The following is a 20,148-nucleotide window of genomic DNA, read 5'->3' as shown; positions in this document are numbered from 1 at the left end:
TCTTAGGTTTTTTTGTTTGAACAAAGATAGATTCTCTGTTTTTTGTTCCTAGAAGCGTTGTTTTGCATTCTGGTGAACTGAAAAAAAATTACTGAGTTTATCCTCAGTCCTGAGTAAAATGTCCTCCTGATTACTTATTCCATCAATCTTTGCATTTGTCCATGTAAGGAATTAATAGTGTCCTTTAAATCGCTGATAAAATCATTGACGAGTTGGACCAAGAGCCAATCCCTTCTCTGTTCATAGATGTATTCTCATTAATGAGTGACCCCTACCATTCATGTTTAATAGGATCTTAACTATGAAACAATAAAACTTAATGAACAGAAGTATAGCTGAAAGACAGCCATGAAAGCTGATGGAGATGATCACACTACTGACAACAGAGCATGTAACGAAGGTGCTATGTCAGACCTCTTTATATCACTTGATAGAGAAGGGACATAAAAATACCCACAGCTAAGACAGGTAACAGTAATAATTTGGTGATATCTTTTCACGCGCCTTGGGTTCATAACAAACTAAATGTTTGCTGTTTAGCTGTCAAAACATGCAGTTACTGAATCTAAAGTTTATTATAATTTATCAAAGATGAACAGTCTCCAGCTATGCTGCCTTCATAAGCACTATAAAAATACATAAAATTTTACCTTATTTTCCATCCTTTATTAGCACAGTCTAACTCCAGTCTTACTTCTTGAAAGAAAATGGTTCTTTATGGGTGTATGTGCCTAAAGAGGAAAATGAGAAATTATTATTCTTATTCATTAACAATGAGAAATAACTCAATTTTGTCTCATTTAGTAAATATGGATAAAGATGAGACTTGTTTGTCTCTCAAGTACATCTTCCAAGTGATGTAAAATCTACTGGACTGCAAAAGTGTGAGACTACTAAATTACAGTTTTTCTGTTTCTTTCCTGCAGTGTATTGTGCAGTAACAGCACAATATGGAGATTTTTGAGAGCTTACTAGTTCACTAGGAAGTGATAACTTTGATTTTCTGGAAGGTAGCAGTGGAATAGCTATAAGGTTGCCGAGTGTTTTCTGTTATTGCGAAGTGTTAGAATAAGGCATGCTGTTGATGGAATCTGTTTCTGTAGTTTCTGAGCACCCTGTATCACTGGTCCCTTTGAGAATTTCACAGAAACACTGTCAATACCCTGTCACCGCTCTACCTGGACAGGCATTTAACATACGTTGACAGTACATAATCAAACATAAAACCACACCTTGAATATCCACAAATTGCAAACTTTCATTTTTAAATAGTGCTGGCCTGGTAAACCACTTTAAGAAGCTGTTTTTTCCGCACAAGTAATACTATAATCAGCTTTCCCCTGACATGATCTCATGTAAATATATCACTAGATTAAGGACCATGCTAATAAATTTCTTTCTGTAATGAAAAGTTCTGTTTTAATATTTTAAGATTATTTTGAGCAAGAAAAGACTCCCAGGTGTTCCAGTTATGGGAATTCTGGAAAGTGTGGCAACTGTAGATAGTCTATGCTGTACACTTTAGTTACACTATGCTCTAGAGGGAATTTTAGGTGGACAGAAGTATGAAAACACAGTCTTATGCAAGTGTATAAGTGCACTTATATAAGTGCATAAGTGTACACTTACATAAGTGTATAAGACTTTTTGTACTTCAGTTTCAAAATAATTATTCTTATGTGTGTTTGAATCTGAGATAGGGATTAATAAATGGATGAGAATCCTAACTCCTATGGCACTCTTTTATCCACACTTTTAGTACTGCATGGGGATCATTAGGCTATTATAGAAAATCAGTAGCTAGAACATGGCTATTAAAGAGTTTTTATTTAGTTGCTGATAGTCTGTGTGCTAATTACTGAGGAAAGCTGTCTCTTTTAATGGTAAACCTGTAGTTGTTAATTGTTTGGTAACCTATTTTGTGTGATTTCAGTTCATTTTCTCTGAGAAACTGCAGCCACAAAAGACACCACAACTATCAGTTTTGCTAACTAAATGCCCTATTAGTCATTCCATTTAGGCCAAGAATTTAGAAGAAGGAAAAAACCATTGTCATTAGATGTAGCTGTTCCAGTGGAAGACTACAGTGCTTGTGCTTTCCCTGTTCTATGACAGAACAGAAGATTTCTGTTCCCATTGCTGTCAGGCACATTCACAACAAACACTAAATCTGTGTAAAGTAAGCATTTTAAATTGTATGGGTGGCCCAAGTGATTGGGGCGGGGGTGTGGCATTCAGCCTATTAGATGCTGATTCAGCTTGAACCTGAATTGCAAGTATTGATCAGCTTAACCTCTGGATATTTATAAACAACTTGAACCCTTTTCTTAATATCCATGGCACATGCAACTATTTTTGACTGCTGTGCATGTTGTCTAATTTAGTAAAGACTAAACACTGCTGGGCTGCCCTACAAATAGAGAAAGCTACTATGTAAGAATGCTACATGTCTCTGAAGAGACAATTTTAACTTGCTATCTGTTAACAGATCCAATAGTTCTGGTAAATTTATTTGCATGAGGCAGCAAAAACCATGTCACTTGTTAATTGAACTTACTAAATAGTAATGTGATTAAATACCATACGTAAAATGCAGTCACTCCAAAGCTCCACAAAAAGGCTCCTCGTATTACCTTTTTAAATAATATGTGACTTTTTTGCTTGCCAGCATTGTTTCTGCCTCCTGAGTTCCTCCGAGCTTACCACAATGTGAATTTCCACTTGCTATAGTTTTTAGTCTCACTTCAGGACCATTAAGGAAGAAATCATACATGCAAAAACCCTAAAATAGATTCAAATGATAATTTGTCAGTGTAGGATAATCACCTGAGCCTGGTCTTGCACAATGTTGAACTTCTGTTATCCACAGTAAGAGCTGGAAGTGCTCAGCATATCACAGAATGAAGCCTCGATGCTTATGTGACTGCAATATAGTGTAGTTGATTATATTGTGAATTTGTATTCTCTCAACCGCTGTTCAATCTTCAAGGCTGTTCATATCTAGGAAAACATAAATTATTTGAGAACAGTTTCGTAAGAGTAAAATTTTATGACAACATTTGAAAGCCTGTATTAAAATTCAGAAATATCTACTACTTTTATTTCATCTGCTTCATAACTTTGTTCACTTTGTGTGTGTACCCAAATAAACACACAGCTTTAAAGTCTGGCTGAAAATATCTTTATTGTTTTTATCTCCTATTCCATTGTCCTTGAGATGTTTATCGTTATTTTGCTGAGCATAAGGCAGTAGGCATGAAGTTTAATGAGACAATTTTCAACATGATTTTATTTAGTGCAACATTACATGGCAGCCTAAAAATGCAAATTTGTATCCAGTCTGTATTGTTTTCTCCAAAATTTGGAAGATCATTTAAGGGTTCAGCTGATACTTCATCAGGGATCCAAGTGACAAATGTGTTCACACTGATTAATGTGTACTGTCTCCGAGCAATGTGTATATCCCTGGTAAATGAGACTTCTATGTCTTTTTGAGGAAATGTATGAGTTATGTTCTACTGAAATATGAAATCATAAAACTTCTCATCTACTGGTTCATAATCAATTTTATTTGAAACTGAAATGAAATATGAGACCTGTTTTTCTTCCTTTCCCGAGCGTATTGTGCAGTAGCATTCCTCTATCTCCTCAAGCTCCTTCTTCAGTGACCATATTATGGATAAAACACTTCTCATGGTCAAATCAATTTTTAGAAGCTTCTGATTTCAGCTATTCAATTAACTGCTCAGTTGCACCCCCTTTTTCTTTCTTTTTTCGTATTTCTTTTTTAACCATTTAAAGGACTGTATTTATCAACATGATATTATAGCATCTGAAATCATTCAGATTTTGTTCCTGTTCTTCAGTGAGTAAAAGGTAGCAATGATGATTGCTTTGTAGCAGTTGGGAATTCATTTTGTAGATGATTTATTATAGCATTTTTTTATTCTAAGCTGTTCATGTCTAAAAACACTTTGGATGAAGGAGGCCATACCTTAGAAATAACAATTTTGAATACTAGTAATAAATTGTTTATAAAAACAAGCAGGCAAAAAAAGGAATCATGGAGGTGTTTTGTCATTGTTCAATTAGCTTCATGTGTTAGTGCTGCCCCATCTTCAGCACGCTCTCTGATAAGCAGGTTTTCTTGGATAGGAGCTGGAGGTTTCTGCCTTTTCTTGTTACCAGTGCTGTGCTACCACGAAGTGTTATTCACTGCTTCCAAAAGGTGGCTGAAAGATGTAACATCCAGTAGATAGGAAAGGAACCTTCAATTGTGTCAAAAAGCTTGTTTATTTCTCTTGTATTTAATTTGTCTGTGAAAGCTTTGCAAGCTAGTTTCATATGCGTTTGATTACTTAGATGTTCATAAATACGTCACTGTCCCTATGAGGTTTACTGAATATGTTCTTAATTCTGTGGCATTATAAAAAATTAATTAAATGGATTTGTGAGAACTGAACACTTTTTCTCTGTCCTGTACTGAGTGATCTATAAGTATGAAGGGAAAAAAAAATGTTTACATGTCCTGGCCAAATTTATTCTGGTTGCATTTTGGAAACTTCACACCACAAAATAAGGATGGACAATTTGTTTCATGGTTCTTTAGTTATAAATTACGTGTGAATTATAAAGATCCATAAAGAAATTCCAGACAGGTTCTAGGAACAGTTTGACAAATATTGGGCTAATTAAGAGCCTGAGCAAAAGTAAAATGTAGGACTATCCAAAGTAGTGATCATCATCTAAAATGGAGTTCCGATAGTTATGAGTTAACTGGGAGTCTTCAGCTGTTTATGTTAATGCTTTTTGAGCACAATAGATGTAAGGCCCCTAAGAGAAGTCAAAGTCAGTGGCAGGGAGGGATTGTATCCTGTCCATATAATAAACTCAAGACTAGTTCAAAAATGAATACCTCTTACTGTTTTGAAGCAAAATGCATGTACTTTTATTTTACAGAACATTGTTTACAACTTTCTGATTACTATAAAGTACAGAATGTAATTAATACTATTACTGATAAGTAAGATTACGTGTAAAAACCTGTAAAAATAATGACTTAAACCAAGAGCAGATAGTTTCCAACAGCAAATTCTAGCTGTATTTTCTCTTTAGAATTTCATAGAATCATAGAACAATTTGGGCTGGAAGGGACCTTAAAAGGTCACCTAGTCCAACCCCCCTGCCATGGGCGGGGACATCTTCAACTAGATCAGGTTGCTCAGAGCCCCGTCCAACCTGACCTTGAATGTTTCCAGGGATGGGGCATCTGCCACCTCTCTGGGCAACCTGTTCCAGTGTTTCACCACCCTCATCGTAAAAAATTTCTTCCTTATATCTAGTCTGAATCTACCCTCTTTTAGTTTAAAACCATTACCTCTTGTCCTATTGCAACAGGCCCTGCTAAAAAGTCTGTCCCCATCTTTCTTATAAGCCCCCTTTAAGTACTGAAAGGAATTTGTTGGCATGTCTGTATGTTTACAAAAGTTAATCAGATAATCTACTTATATTCCTTTCCTCTATTTTTTATTCATCCTCCCCAATGTCATCCACTCATGATATTACTTTTGATACAAACAGATAATGTGATTTCACACACTGTTTAGGACCAGTCTCACATTCTGTTAATTCTAAAGTAGCAACTTGATCTATCAATATTTCTAACAAATTATATACAAAGCCATACCATAATTTGTATACAAAGCTACCATAATTAGTCTCATCAGCCTTCATTCTCATCTGTTTGAGTTTTCAGATTTTTAAAATAAGTATTTTTCTTGTAAAAGCATGATGATATACAAATGTACAAAACAGTATCTAGTTGTATGGAGACATGTAAGACTTCGGTATATTCATTCTATGACTATGAGGTAAAAATTATTTGTTTAGGAAGTTGAACAGTCCAATACACTCGTTAATTCTTAATGAGCTATGGCCTTATTAATGACACTTCCAAGTATGTTGCCACCCTTTTTTTGGTATCAGAACATTCTCACAAATAAGATGGATCAGCTTAGTATAGTTTTGGCGTGTTTGCCTTACTCAAGCCATCCCTCTGACGTCCCTCTGCCAGTGTCCATCTCAGTGGCAGAGGGTGGACCTCTTCAGTTTTGGAATACCCAAGCAAGGTAATTTTCTCAGCTATCTGATACTACTGAATAGTTTTTCAAAAAATATTTTCTAAGGATCATTGATGTAGTGTCTTTCACAGCAACGGCATGTGATTGTTCAAATTTGCTAATGTTAAGTTACATATGAAAAGAAACATTTTGGAAATAACTAAAAAGTTCTTAGGGCTTGCATATCCTTTTTTCCCCCTCTCATTAGTTCAATTTTCTCCTGTGATTTTGGAAAATGAATAGTTACCGTGTATCTGTAATACATCCTGTAAGAATTAAGGCCTGACGTATTGACAAGAAAGCTTCTTGGCAGCCATAAAACTCTACTTTTTCACCAGTAAATAGACTGTATTTCTCTTTGCTGAGAAATATTTATGACCACTGAACATCTAAAAACCCCTGTCACTTTAACCAATTGGGGTAGAATATATATACACCCCAGACAAAAGCTAAGAGCCAGCAGGAATGTTTTAATTAACATTAATAATGGATTAACATTAAAATCCTTCCTGCCCATATCAGAACCACTGTCATCTCTCTTATCACTGTAATCTGACAGGAGGTAAACTCTTTCTCTCAGTTTAGTTCAGCTACTGAATCATCCAGTGAGAGCTCATCCCAATATATCTATAACCCCATGAGGGCTCATTACGACTTGAAATTCCTCTGGCACAGCAAAGGAGGTCTCTGAAATTCCCACCCACAAATACTTGCTCTTGCTTATGTTACTCATTGTTCTTGCTGCAGTCAAATAATTGTTGACAGTGTCAAAATGTGTTCCCGTCACCTGGACTGCCCACAGGTACTGTGACATAGCATGTGTGAACACTGATCTCCTTCTAATCCAGGCAACCTGAATACAACCTGAAATCTGTCCCACCAAAGGGTCCAGAGCTAAATAAACCAAAAGAATTCCACGACAGTTCTGCCCCACTATTCCTATTTCTTTTCTTTGCTCCTCATTTACAATATAGAGATTCACCATGCATGAACAGGCAAGACCTATAGACATTTCATACATCAAGGAGGATGACCTTTTTGAGGTGAGAAAAAACAAAAATAGCAGTTCTCCCTATATTTATGGGATATTTTCAAATGCTTCCCACAGACTTCCAGAGTGACTGGCACTGCTACGTTCAAGTTAAATTAAGATTTGCCCGTTTGTTTTCTCTTGGCAAAACCAGAACCCAAAATTTTAATCGACAGTAAAGCATACAGGAAGGTTTTGATTCCTGGTATTTATCCAAGTGCCATTTTTTGCCTATAAATGGACAAACAAGCTTGTTGAAAAGGTCTTCATAGAAAGATGTTAATGGAGCTCAAGCTAATGCAAGAGCAAAACCTTAGAGAGCACTATGCAATGGGGGTAAATAAATAGCTGATATATTTCTGCTTCCAGTATTTTTCTGTTCCATCTTTCATTTTACAGAAAGAGAATGAAATTTTCCTTTCCACTCACAAATCCTTTCCTTCATCTGCCAAAATTGGATATCATAAAATACTATTAAAACTCCTTCTGCTGAGAAAAACAAAACCAAACCAAACCCTGCTTTTTCTCTGAAGCATCTCATTGTAATATTCCTTAATATGTCAGCAGTCACCCACACATTCATCCAGGACTGGATTCTGTAACCTTGCCCCATTTTTCAGTATTCATTTCTTAATTTATAGCTGCAATCTCTAGCGGAATAAAGTTTTCAGCAGACATCACTCGTTTAACCTAGTTTCATCTTTGACATTAAACAATTTCTTTCTTTAAGACCCTTACGAGACCATGTAGTCATCAGTGAAGGTTCTTGAAGTAGTTGTGCTAGAGTAATCAACTAATCCAACTAATCAGTTCCGTTAAGATTCCCCCCAAAAAACCATGAAGATGCCATGTCAGTTTTGACTGTTTCACTGGACTATTCCTGAGCCATTTCTCACTCTGTAATGATGCCTCTGGTCTTTCCAACTGCTATTTCATTATCAAGTCCACCCAAAGTTCACTTCCATATTCCCAAAGTTCAAATCAGATCAAGCAGTAGTAAGAGACAACTTGCATACATGCTATTATTGCAGCCATGTTTATGTACACCCAGTTAAAAGACATTCCCTTCTAGCTCCAATAAATATTCCTCAAAATGTCTGTAGCTGTGTGGCATCTCATAGCACTTACATGATTCATCAGCTTGTGACTCTCTGGAGTTTTTAACTGACATGATTTAGATCACCCATAAAAGCAGTTATTTAACCATCAATAGGGAATTAGCAACTTTTTATACAGAAACTCAGCTTTATTTTTGGCTGTAACTGATTACAGATGAAATCTGATAACATGAAATAGCGAAAACCTGCTTTCTGTAGGCAGTCCTGATCTCCATGCACTGTTACTGCCGCAGTAAAAAGTTTGCCTTCCCTGATAGAGGCACGTGGTCAGGATGAGTGCAGGATGCCGGTTACTTCTGCAGTAACATGTAAGTAAGGGCTCAAACCAAAGGTATTGCAGGGTTTTTGCCGATCATTTCTCCACATTTGTCTTCTTGTTGATACTCACACTAGTACATAGTTATATTTATTTTCTTTCTTACCTGTTTCACTACTCACTCCCAGTTGGAAGACCTGCCCATCCCCAGATCCTGAGGTTGCTCAAGCTCAGTAAAGTCTAGCTACCAGTCCCCTATAGGTGCTCCCTGAACAATGTGCATTAATTTCAGAAACTGGCTGCTCATTTGAACATGCTGGAGGGTTCAGCCTTCCAGTGATCACCCACAGTTAATGTACTCCCAGAGTGCTTTTTGGCTTCCTTTTTCATTTCGCCTAAGTTATTCAATGATTCCGTGTATTTAGGGAAAGGAAGGATCCTGTATTGAAATCCTTTCCACACATGATACTTTTCTCATTTTACTTACATGGCCAGTTTTTCTCCCGTATTGCACGTAATGAATTTTTTACAGTCCTTGGGTTTGTAAATGTGGAATTCACTACCGACCCATTTCCTTTTCTCAAAGTCAGAGCACATGATTCACAGAGGAGAAAGAGGTAAATCAAGTGCACTGCTTCAGAATAGTGATGTTAATTCCTGTTATAAATTAAGTATTATGGATATATGAGGTAAAGTATCATTTGCTTGGAAAAATTCAATGGTGCCTTGAACTTTACTGTTCTATATGTTAAGTTTATTTTAAATGCACTACAAAATTCTAGTATAATGATTAGCACCACAAAGAACATCTGATTCATGTATACTTCTATTATAGAAGAAAATTGCTATGGAGTTGATTAAGGTTTGAAGTAAGGAAACAGAAACAGTATGGTCTGAACCGCTTGACATCTTCTGAACCATTTTTAGAAAAAATACTTTCTTCTAGAGTTAAATCTCAAATGAAGCTCTTCACATCAAGCAACTTCACATAAGACACGGTTTTCAGCTGCACGTAAGCGAGTACTTAGTATTTCAGCAAGGGTTCTACATCTCCATATCCTCTTGAGTAGAGTCATTGAATTTGTGCTTTCATATATCCCATATCTGGCAAAGCTCCTCCTTGTCCCTCCTGAAGACTTTATTCAAATGCTAATATGGGGGCATATCCAGCAACCCTCTCCCATTGCGTGTGAACAGTTGCTCCATGTCTAGGCAGTATGCACTCCTGCTTACTATCCCATCATGGCATAATTTTCCCAGATGCTTGTCTCAGCTGCGGTGTCTGCTTTCCCATTCACACTACCTTTGGATTAATGGATCTTTGAGACGAGGCAGCTCTAAACTGGCACTCTGAGGAGTGTGACAGAATATAGAATCATAGAATCATAGAATCATACAGGTTGGAAAAGACCTCTAAGATCGTCGTGTCCAACCATCAACCCAACACACCATGTCCACTAAACCATGTCCCTAAGCGCCTCATCTACACGTCTTTTAAATACTTCCAGGGATGGTGACTCCACCACTTCCCTGGGCAGCCTGTTCCAAGGCCTGATCACCCTTACAGTAAAGAAATTTCTCCTAATGTCCAATCTAAACCTCCCTTGGCGCAACTTGAGGCTGTTTCCTCTCGTCCTATCGCTAGTTACTTGAGAGAAGAGACCAACACCCACCTCACTACAACCTCCTTTCAGGTAGTTGTAGACCGCGATGAGGTCTCCCCTCAGCCTCCTCTTCTCCAGGCTAAACAACCCCAGTTCCCTCAGCCGCTCCTCATAAGACTTGTGCTCCAGGCCCTTCACCAGCTTCGTTGCCCTCCTCTGGACACGCTCCAGCACCTCCATGTCCTTCTTGTAGTGAGGGGCCCAAAACTGAACACAGGATTCGAGGTGTGGCCTCACCAGTGCCGAGTACAGGGGCACGATCACCTCCCTACTCCTGCTGGCCACACTATTTCTGATACAGGCCAGGATGCCGTTGGCCTTCTTGGCCACCTGGGCACACTGCCGGCTCATGTTCAGCCGTCTGTCAATCAGCATCCCCAGGTCCTTTTCCTCTGGGCAGCTTTCCAGCCACTCTTCCCCAAGCCTGTAGCGTTGCCTGGGGTTATTGTGGCCGAAGTGCAGGACCCGGCACTTGGCCTTGTTGAACCTCATACAATTGGCCTCGGCCCATCGATCCAGCCTGTCCAGGTCCCTCTGCAGAGCCTTCCTACCCTCCAGCAGATCAACACTCCCGCCCAACTTGGTGTCGTCTGCAAACTTACTGAGGGAGCACTCGATCCCCTCCTCCAGATCGTTGATAAAGATATTGAACAGGACCGGCCCCAGTACTGAGCCCTGGGGAACACCGCTCGTGACCGGCCGCCAACTGGATTTAACTCCGTTGACCACAACTCTCTGGGCTCGGCCGTCCAGCCAGTTTTTTACCCAGCGAAGAGTAATATGTCATGAGAGCTAGCATTTGAGCTGGAGGATCAAGGATTTTGTAGCTGACCTTTACATGGGCAGGCAGTTTCTCTGAAGGTTTATATCAAGACTACTTGAACTTAAATTACTTCAACAACACTTTCTAGTTTTAGCTGTTTGGAGCTATACTACATGACACTATATTCCAGTGCTGCTGGGCACAGTATTGGCTTTCTCTTTGCACTGGACAGGAGCAATATAGATGTGTTCCACCAGAGAAGATGAGTGACTTTCTGTGGATGCCCTGCACAGACTCTGATCAGAAGCAAACCTCCAGTTTTCAGAGGAGTGAACTCTAATTTCTCGAGTACCTTAGTTTCATTCAAAGATGGAATGTAGAAATAGTTGAGAGCGTTATATTTTAAAAATAGCTATTATTTCTATGCATTTGTGCTTTGCTCTTGCAACTCAAAGTTCTGTTCCAGGAGTCATCTGGAAATCCAGACTGAATCTTTTGTGGTGAAAATGTAAGTAAGCACAGTAAAACACCAATGTAAAATTAATGTTTATTCTCAGAATGGCATCTTTGAAAGATATAAGATAAGAGAGCTGTGAAATATTCTTAAACTGGAAGAAATTTCTCTGCTGAAGTTTCAGAAGTTTCAGAAACTCTGTTACCAGATTGAAATTCAGCTCACTTTGGAAGCGGTTTGTGATGGGAATACAGCCATGACTGGAATGCTGTGTTATGCCGTGGGACTCAAAGTACCTGATACCAGCAAGTACTGTTCCAACAGTGCAAATTCAAACCTTGTTCAGTTCTAAATAGCAATGGGCCTGAAATATATCCCTAGATATGAATCTGAATGGAAGTGCTCCCCTTTACTTTGGCTGCCTAAAAATCTGTTGTAAGGCCCATGCTTCTCTACTGTTATGAACAGAATTCACTGCTGATTGATAGGCTGTTTCCAGAGGTGGAATTAGTATGCTTAAAAAACTCCATCCTAGCCTGTGCTGATAGATCTGAGATGTCTCCAGTTGTTACAGATAGGTATGGGGTTTGTGTGTAATTTTGAACAAAGCAAAATAGTTAAGCCATAGTTCAAATGTACGCAGGAAATTCCACATACATGAAACTTGCAAATTTATGTAATTGGCATTAAGATTAATTCAGTTAGAAGGAAAGTGGACTGATTAAAAAAACCTTGGAGTTCTAGTATCTTTTAAAAAATAAATTTCAGGAAATAGAAACTTGTTCCTTGATTGTTTTGCGTAATCAATAGAAGCTCCTAACGCAAATGCACGCAGTGAGGTCATGTGTTACATCATGCTTGCTTTCTTTAGGAAGCAATAAGGTTACAACTGAAAAGTCAGCTTCGTTTCTCAAACTCTGGTGTATGCTGTGACCAATGCCAATTTATTTTTTTTCTTTGACTCTTTTCTACGTTCTGTCTTTAGAACTTAAATTGTGTTTAATGTTGTTAGAATCACATTGTGGGTGAGAGCGCAGTGTGAGGGAAAAGGAGGGGAGTAAACTAGGGGCCACTTTGGTGTCCTGCTCCTGGCTGGGCGCAGATACTGTTTGTAATTAGAGTAGCTCCCCCCGTGCAGCCTATGTCTGGTTGTCAAAGGGCTGCTGCGGCTTGCAGTTTGGTTCTGTCCTCAGCAGCAGTCATCTCCTTGGCATCTCAGGCTGGAGCTCGCTGAAGAGCAAACAGGAATGCTGTTTAGGACTACTGCGTGACTTGGAGTAGCATAAAAAGCCTGGAGCACCGGGTAGGTGCCTTTTCCTGGGTTTGTGGCCCCTGAGTAGGGCTTTGGTTAGGTCTTAGTCAGTGTTGATTGTGCTAATGGCCCCCGGCTCCTTCAAAGAGGCAGTCTATCAAGAAAAATAATGTCATTTAGAAATTTATTGGTCTGCCTGTGTGAATCAGAAGGTAGTGTAGAGAAATGGTCCCCAAATGTACAACTGGCTTTAAGTGGCTCAGCTGCTTTTCTGCATTTGAGTGACAGTGGCATTAAGGCAGCACAGAAACCCAACTATTCATCTTTTCTGGGTAGAGCAGCTGTCTTTCAATAACAGCTAGAGGAATGCAGCTCTCCTCTATGACACTGATGTAAAGCAAGCTAAGATAGGAAGGATAATATGTTCATGCGTAGAGGATTACATTATTTCCTTTACCTAAACAACTGACTAAGGTAAGAGGTAAATATTTATTTACCATCTAAAGATGTTATATAATTTATATCGTTTAAGTAAAATAGAAGTTTTTTTAAAGTAGTAGATAAAATCTGATTTTTTTCCCTATCTGTATTTTTTACAATACAGTAATGATCCAGATAAAAAATTCAAAACAAAAGAATATGAATACAATAATTCCATTTAAGTTAGTTGACACTAAGAATCTATGAGCTAAGGATAATGGTTAATAAGATCCTAAAGCTTTTCCCTTTATCCCAAGTCCATCTCCTCCCTTCTCCCCACATCTCCCTTATCCCCAGTCTACGGATTTAAGTTGTTAACATATCCTTCAGGAAAACTAAAGGTTAAGTTTTTGTTTAGGATGGAAGTGTTAGCCTCTGAGAAGAAAACACAGGAAGAGAATGAAGATTTGCAACAGTATCATCAGAAGCCTGCAAACTGCAAGAAATTGCTTAGGAATTGCTGCTTGATAAAGCGAATTTTTGCCTGGAAAAGTTTGAGCTCTAAAGGTAACTTTCCTATTGTAATTTTTAGTGTAGGAGAAATTGTTGTCTTTCCAAGAATTCTGAATTTTTGATACAGTGGTATTACTGAATTTAGCGTCAGTCAAATTACAGGTACAAAAAGTCTCTACTGTCTTGAGTCTATTGTGCAAAGAGATTAAAAATGGTACAGCTTTGATTGAAGGTGCTTTATCATAATGTGATATAAATAAACTGCATAAGCATTCATCTTGCAGCACATCAAAATACATGGTCTGCAGAAAAGGTCTGCAGAAAAAAAAAATCCTTCAATCAGAAGATAAATGAATAAATGTAAAATCCCAGTAATTAAATTTATCAATTTATCAGGGCCCAACCCAGAAATCTGTTTTGATGAGTAAAACCTCCTTTGATCACTGTCAGAGTATATTTACATGGAAATTACATGATCAATCCCTTTGTTTTTGAGGAAATGGAGAAAGGTAACATCCTGTCACATAATGATGCTATGTACTGTATTTATTAATAACTGCTGAAAGAAATGCTTCTTTTTAAATTGGAAGTTGGCTGTGAAATATCTCACACATTCAAAGTCTAACTCTTTTATGAATAATAAATTAAACGGCAGCCATTCTGACGTGATGGTTAATCTGCTTCACATTATTTTCCTCAGGAACATACACACAGTTAAGGATTTTATTCAGCACTGATTCCTCTTTTTACCATCATATTTGTACTTTGCAATATTATGTAAAAACAAAACAAAAAACACTGCCCCAAACAACCCTTTTGTGTTTTGACAGAAATTTTCACCCCCTTGCACACAATTTATGACAATAAAAAAACAGGTCCTCAGAATATTGAATTTGTGTCAAACAGAATGAAAAAAATGCATGACATTGTTTTGTCACGAAGAGCTAAGTCACCATATCCTGAGTGATATGTTATTTTATTTACACATTTACTTTAAAGGATATGCTCCAGTAATTTAGTTTCAGCATTTAGAAAACATGAGCTGGTTAAATGCAACATACTTCTGGTTTTAAACTGCCCTTATTCCTGAATTATCCAAGTAAACACGTGTTTGATATGCCTTTTAATCTAAGCATAATCATTTAGCTATTCTTGGCCACTCGTTTTTAAAGCTTTAGGCTAATATTTCCAACAAATGGCTGCTTTAATCACCACGCATATTAAGGTTTACTAAACACGTTTGGTTTCTGATTACTCTATCAGTTTGTACCTATAATTCTCTGCACTTTTTTTTTTTTATTGTTACTGGATCTGATGAAGCAAAAATGGATTTGCTGTAACCCTTTCAATACATTCATCCTTTTGTTCATGGACATTTTAGAATTTTTTTTCATTGAGCTATTTATCAGCAATCTTAGTAGACCTAAGGAATCAGGTCTCTAGAAATGGTGTGTGAATCTAAAGCAACTTGCACTGAAGTTAATAGGTCTGATTCTTCAGTACCTTTAAACTGGCTAATCATTTGCACCTCTGGAAAGGGTCTTAAAACAGTTGATAAATAATGGTAGAATTAAGGATTTATTTTGTCTTGGTAAAGTGAATTAGCAGATATATGAATCGCTGTAAAATCAGGCTCAAGTAAGTTACTGTGGGTTACTCCAACAGAGGCAAAATCAGAATCTGACACAGTTAACTCAAAATGAAGCTATTAATTTTGCTTTATCTAGAACCAAATGATAGAAAGCATATTCCCATAGGGATACTTCTACAGGAACCTTTGAATATTTATCAGGATCAAGAAGACTGACATCCTGAGGTTCTTTCTTCAGCACTCTTCTGTTGTCCAAGGTGATCCCACTGGCTGAATAGGTTTTCTTGGACTTCAGTAGTAGAGCCTACTGACATCTGTAACACAGGTTGTATATGGGTTATCCCACTGAGTTCATGATCTGCAGCTAGGTAAGATTTCATAAATATAAATAAGTGGGGCATTTCTGAAACCCCCTAGGCTTGGCCATGGAGATGCTCATCCATTCTCTGCAATAAGTTAAAAGTCAGCCAGAGGTCTGCTGTAATTTAGCCTTCCTCCTAGTACCCCCGACAGTGCTATGGTAGCTACAGAGCACCTGGCTACTGAGGTACTTGGTCAATACCTACTCTTTTCTGTCGTCAGGATGAAGGTGGGCTTGCAAATGATATTGTGGTGGCTCATTCCCACTTAGGTATTCCTTTACGCAAATCAGCTACCTTAAACTAGTAAAGTGGTATAAAAATAGTTACTAGGCAGTTGAGGCTTACAGTTTAATACTTAAAAAACAACTGAAATCTTTTTGTTCATATTTGTAAAAAACAGTGAAAACTGCAAATACTGAATTATTTGGTAATTCACTGCCATTATAACAGTTTGTAGCTGGAAATACTGTGAAGTAATGCATATTTGATCTTTCTTTTAAAACAGAGATTATTTCTCCTCTACAGTTTGTTTTTCATGTTAGTTTATTTGTATAGTCTTGAAACCGAGTTTGTCAACAGGTTGTTTTAACTTTATAGAATTAATTATACTTTCAGAGACAATTTCCATTTATGAATTTGGAGCTGGCAAATAAATATTTGATTTACTGCAATGTTCAGATAATTTAACTCTATTTTCAGAATGAATAATCTTCACTCTTATGGTAAAATCTTAGAATGTCCTGGCACTGGGATTGTCTTCCCACTTCAACATCTCTCATAGGAATAAGAAGAATGTTATGACATAAATAGTAACATAAATACTGGAAAGATAATTACACTCAACCCTTTTCTATGCGGTATTTAAATAACATGAATTTAATGCAGTAGTAACTGCCCCAAATGAAGAACAAGAGAATAAAAAATGGCTTATTGTATTTTAAAAAAAAAAAAGGAATAATGTAGTTGGCAATGGGAAACAATTCCATGCTAAAGACACTATTTTACTCAATGCTCAAGGCTCAGTAATTTGACTAATTCCTCACACAGTAGTTTCAGAGAGCAGATATCTTGTAACCAAGGCTAGAGGAACAGACTACGACCATTGCCAGGTGTACATCAGTTAGAGTTCGAAACTGCAATGAGCTCTGGGGCCCAGTTTAAACCATGCGTTGGAAAACTGGAGGGTTTCGCTTTCAAAAATGAGCAGCACTGAAGTATCTCCTCACAAAATTGGCAACCTACTCAGCTAACCTAGGGCAGTTATGAGTCTTTCCCGATTATTCCATGCCATGAATATGCTTTCTGCTGCAGATTTTATAAAATGCAAATGAGAGACACCAAGAGGACAACAACAAAGATAAATTTGGAGGAATTGTATTGCTGACTCTTCATTACTTACTGCTGAAGATATTATAGATTATCAACTGTTTATTTATGAACTTTTTAATATTGTTTGCATTTCCTCAAACCACGTATTTATGAGTGGAGTTATGAATAATTCAGGAATAATTCCAAGCTGTCAATCAGTGTGTGTATTTTTCCCTGTCAAATACTACATTTGACAAAATATTTAAGGAAAAAATAACCCAAGTTATTTGAGAACCAGTTAAACGTTCTGCTTTCCCTAGGGTACTTCGTATACTCTCAGATACTCTTGGATAACTCAAAAAATTCCTGCTGAAGATTGTCAGTACTGTTTTTTTTTAAATATGGACTTCTTTTGAACAGGATAATAGTTTGTCCCCTGTGGTCCATTTGCCTTTTCTTCTCCTATGCAAATATGTTGAGCAGTACTTTGAAATCCAGTCACATCTCAGACCATGAAAAGAAATTTTCCTCCCAGTTGTTCAAAATTAACAAGAATCTTTATTAATATTGAACAGGGGTCCTTTGGACTGAAACATTCTTCCAATGTGTCTCTCAGCATTAATTCTTGTATGGCTGCTTGTACCTCTTTTCTATTGAGCAGTGAAGCGATGGGGCAAAGACAATCTGAAAGCTAGACACTGATGACAGCAGGATTACATACAGGGATTAAAGTATATGTCTTTTCCAATAGCAAAGCCCTCAACTGCCTTAATTAGAAACTATCATGACTACTAATTAGGAGACAAGAGTTGTTTCCTGACTTTATTACTGAAGCAAAAGCACCTTCTTTTTATTTGCTTATGCCTGGAGTGATAGTTACTGATATCTGCCTGGTCCCAGTCACTCTTCCCTACAAGAAGAATATCAAATAAACAGCGTAGATAAAAATGAGAGAAAACAATAAGTAATAGATATCCAGTGTCAAGAATAGCATATCCTCCTGAGTTCATTCCTTGTCCCAGTAGCTGCTCTTCACAAACAGTCCTCTCTTAAAAGATTGCTGATATACTGTTCAGATCTTTACTTGTCCAGTAATTGAATTTGTATGGCCTGTCAGATGTGTAATTTTTTACTTCATGTCATGTCAAACTACTTCATGTAGTTTTCCTAGGATTTTTTTCCCCCAGTTTTCTCCGAGATGCTTTGAACAATGTTGGGTTTCTATTAAATTTACAAATTTACATCATGAGAGGACTTCATAGAACTTCATATGGGCACTAGGAAAAATTTGTCTTATGTGCCTATAGAACTGAAGTTCATATGAGTTTGCTATTTTGAGTCTGAAAGCCTCTAAGAGAAGAAAAAGGAGAGAGAGAGAGAGATGGAGGAAGGGAAGGAGAGGTGGGAGAAAGACAAAGATCAAGGACCATGTCCCTTGCCAGACCCTCTTCTCCTTTCCATTCTAGATAGTGAATGTGTAAATAATTAGACCATACTGTATGAAATCTTTCCTGAATGCTCAATAAGCAGGTTTGTAGCCTATTACTACACGTATTAACCACGGAAGAGATTAACATATCTGAGATTTTATGCTCTGAAAACAAACATAGAAATCCATTTAAAAATGGAATCTTTCATGGTTTTCAGCAACACGGAAATCTTTATTTTGTAAAAACTACAAGAAGAGAAATTCACTTGAGAATTCAAAATGAGCAACGTTCAGCCCATTTTGTCTATTTGAAATATTTATGAAAATGTTTTACAATTTGGTGTTGACACTCTTGGTGTATATGTTAAGTAAGCTAGCTCCTAAACCTGGGAAAAGTTACAGGATTAAAACCTTACTCACTGTGTGTCTTTTAATAACTTTTTTCAGAGAAAATTGCTCAGTATTGCTTTAGGTATTTCTTTAATTACAATGAACTATGAATTGGCACTGTTTTCTTATTCAGCTCTAATAAGTTGAGAGCTTATTAGCTCACTGTGCAAATGCTCCATTTTATGTTACAAAAACGTCACCTTCTGAACAAATATTGCATACGTCGTATATACATATCTTTTCGAGTCACTGAACTGGATGGGAAATGTGGATATATTCCATTTATTTGTAAAAGTGTTGCAAGTAATGCACTTTTTTATTTATTTCAGATTTTTTCCCTGAAACCAATATGGGACTCTATTCTTAGCTAAATAATTCACTGTATTAGAATAGAGATGTAGTTGTTCATATTTACTAGGTATGAAAAGATTGTTTTTAAAATGCTAATAGAACATGGTGGAAAGAAAAGGAAAAAAGGTAAGGGAAAATAATCTATTTTTAATATTTTTTGGTTTGTTTTCCACCAAAGCCTATTCACCCATTATAATCTCAGATAAAGGAGTTTGTATGAAGAGGCCTAGCAAAAGGGGAGCCTTGTACTTTGTTCTTTTCTTGCCAAATGCTAACTCTGAAAGACAAATCATGGCAATAAAATTAGAGGCTCTTCCTGGTGAATGTAATTTTCTTTTAAATTTGTAGCACAGAGTGATCTAATCTCAGTAAGACTTCTAATACTCTCTTCAGGGTAGCAGTAATAGTTAATGGCACAAATTAACAGGAAAGTGTATTATGCAGGAATGTTTGTTATCTTTCAGGTCATTAAAAGGGAAATTGGGAAAACATTGATTCTCACAACTTAGAATCATTCCAGAGTGATTATTCCAGAGTGATTAATGTTTTGAAAAAGGCTTTTACTGTGTATTTGTGTACAGACTTGCTAAATTGGACAATGTGTGTAGCTAATGAAAATGTGAGGCTCTGACAAGCCTATACATATAAAATTATGTGGCATCATTTTTGGCTTAAGAAAGTTTAATAATCAGTCTCCTAAATTCTCTTAGAAAAAAACCCAAACATATACCTTCTGAAGTTTTTAATACCTCTTAAAGTTTTAAAATTAATACTTAAAGGTCACAGTCATGACAAAAGCCCTTGCTACTTTGTACATACATAGATGAAGGTTTTTAAACATTTCCAAATTTAAAAATAAAATTGCACAAATCTTTCAATAACCACTAGTTTACAGTTTGGGGAGAATTCCCACATGCCTCTTCAGAGCCCTTGAAACGGTTATTAGTGCCTATAAAAGTAAGTATTATCCATAACTGAGTTTTTAAAGATGCTTATTACAAAGATAGCAAGTTGCAAAGTGCGGATTATGAAATCAGTTCTCCTTAGAGTGAATGTGCTTGTAAGGAGAAGGATATTTCATGGGAATTAGATTTCCTCAGGGTTTGACATTCAAAGGATTAAATATCC

General features: G+C 37.1%; 1 protein-coding gene across 3 annotated transcripts in view; it reads left to right on the top strand.

The window, feature by feature from the left end:
- The window catches only part of KCNIP4 (potassium voltage-gated channel interacting protein 4), a 472,927-nt gene that overhangs the window by 32,479 nt on the left and 420,300 nt on the right, over nt 1-20,148 (top strand). The window contains exons 1-2 of one of the 3 annotated variants that reach the window (XM_075148841.1): nt 12,996-13,130; nt 13,495-13,643. The exons of the other annotated variants lie outside the window; for them this stretch is intronic. Coding sequence (XP_075004942.1) covers nt 13,496-13,643 — 148 coding nt within the window. The 5' untranslated portion in view covers nt 12,996-13,130; nt 13,495. Of the gene's footprint in view, nt 1-12,995; nt 13,131-13,494; nt 13,644-20,148 lie in introns of those variants that run through there. 3 annotated transcript variants of the gene reach the window in all.

The sequence above is a fragment of the Calonectris borealis genome, chromosome 4 (assembly GCF_964195595.1).
Source record: "Calonectris borealis chromosome 4, bCalBor7.hap1.2, whole genome shotgun sequence".
Taxonomy (NCBI): Eukaryota; Metazoa; Chordata; class Aves; order Procellariiformes; family Procellariidae; genus Calonectris; species Calonectris borealis.
This window is presented reverse-complemented; position numbering and strand designations above follow the sequence as displayed.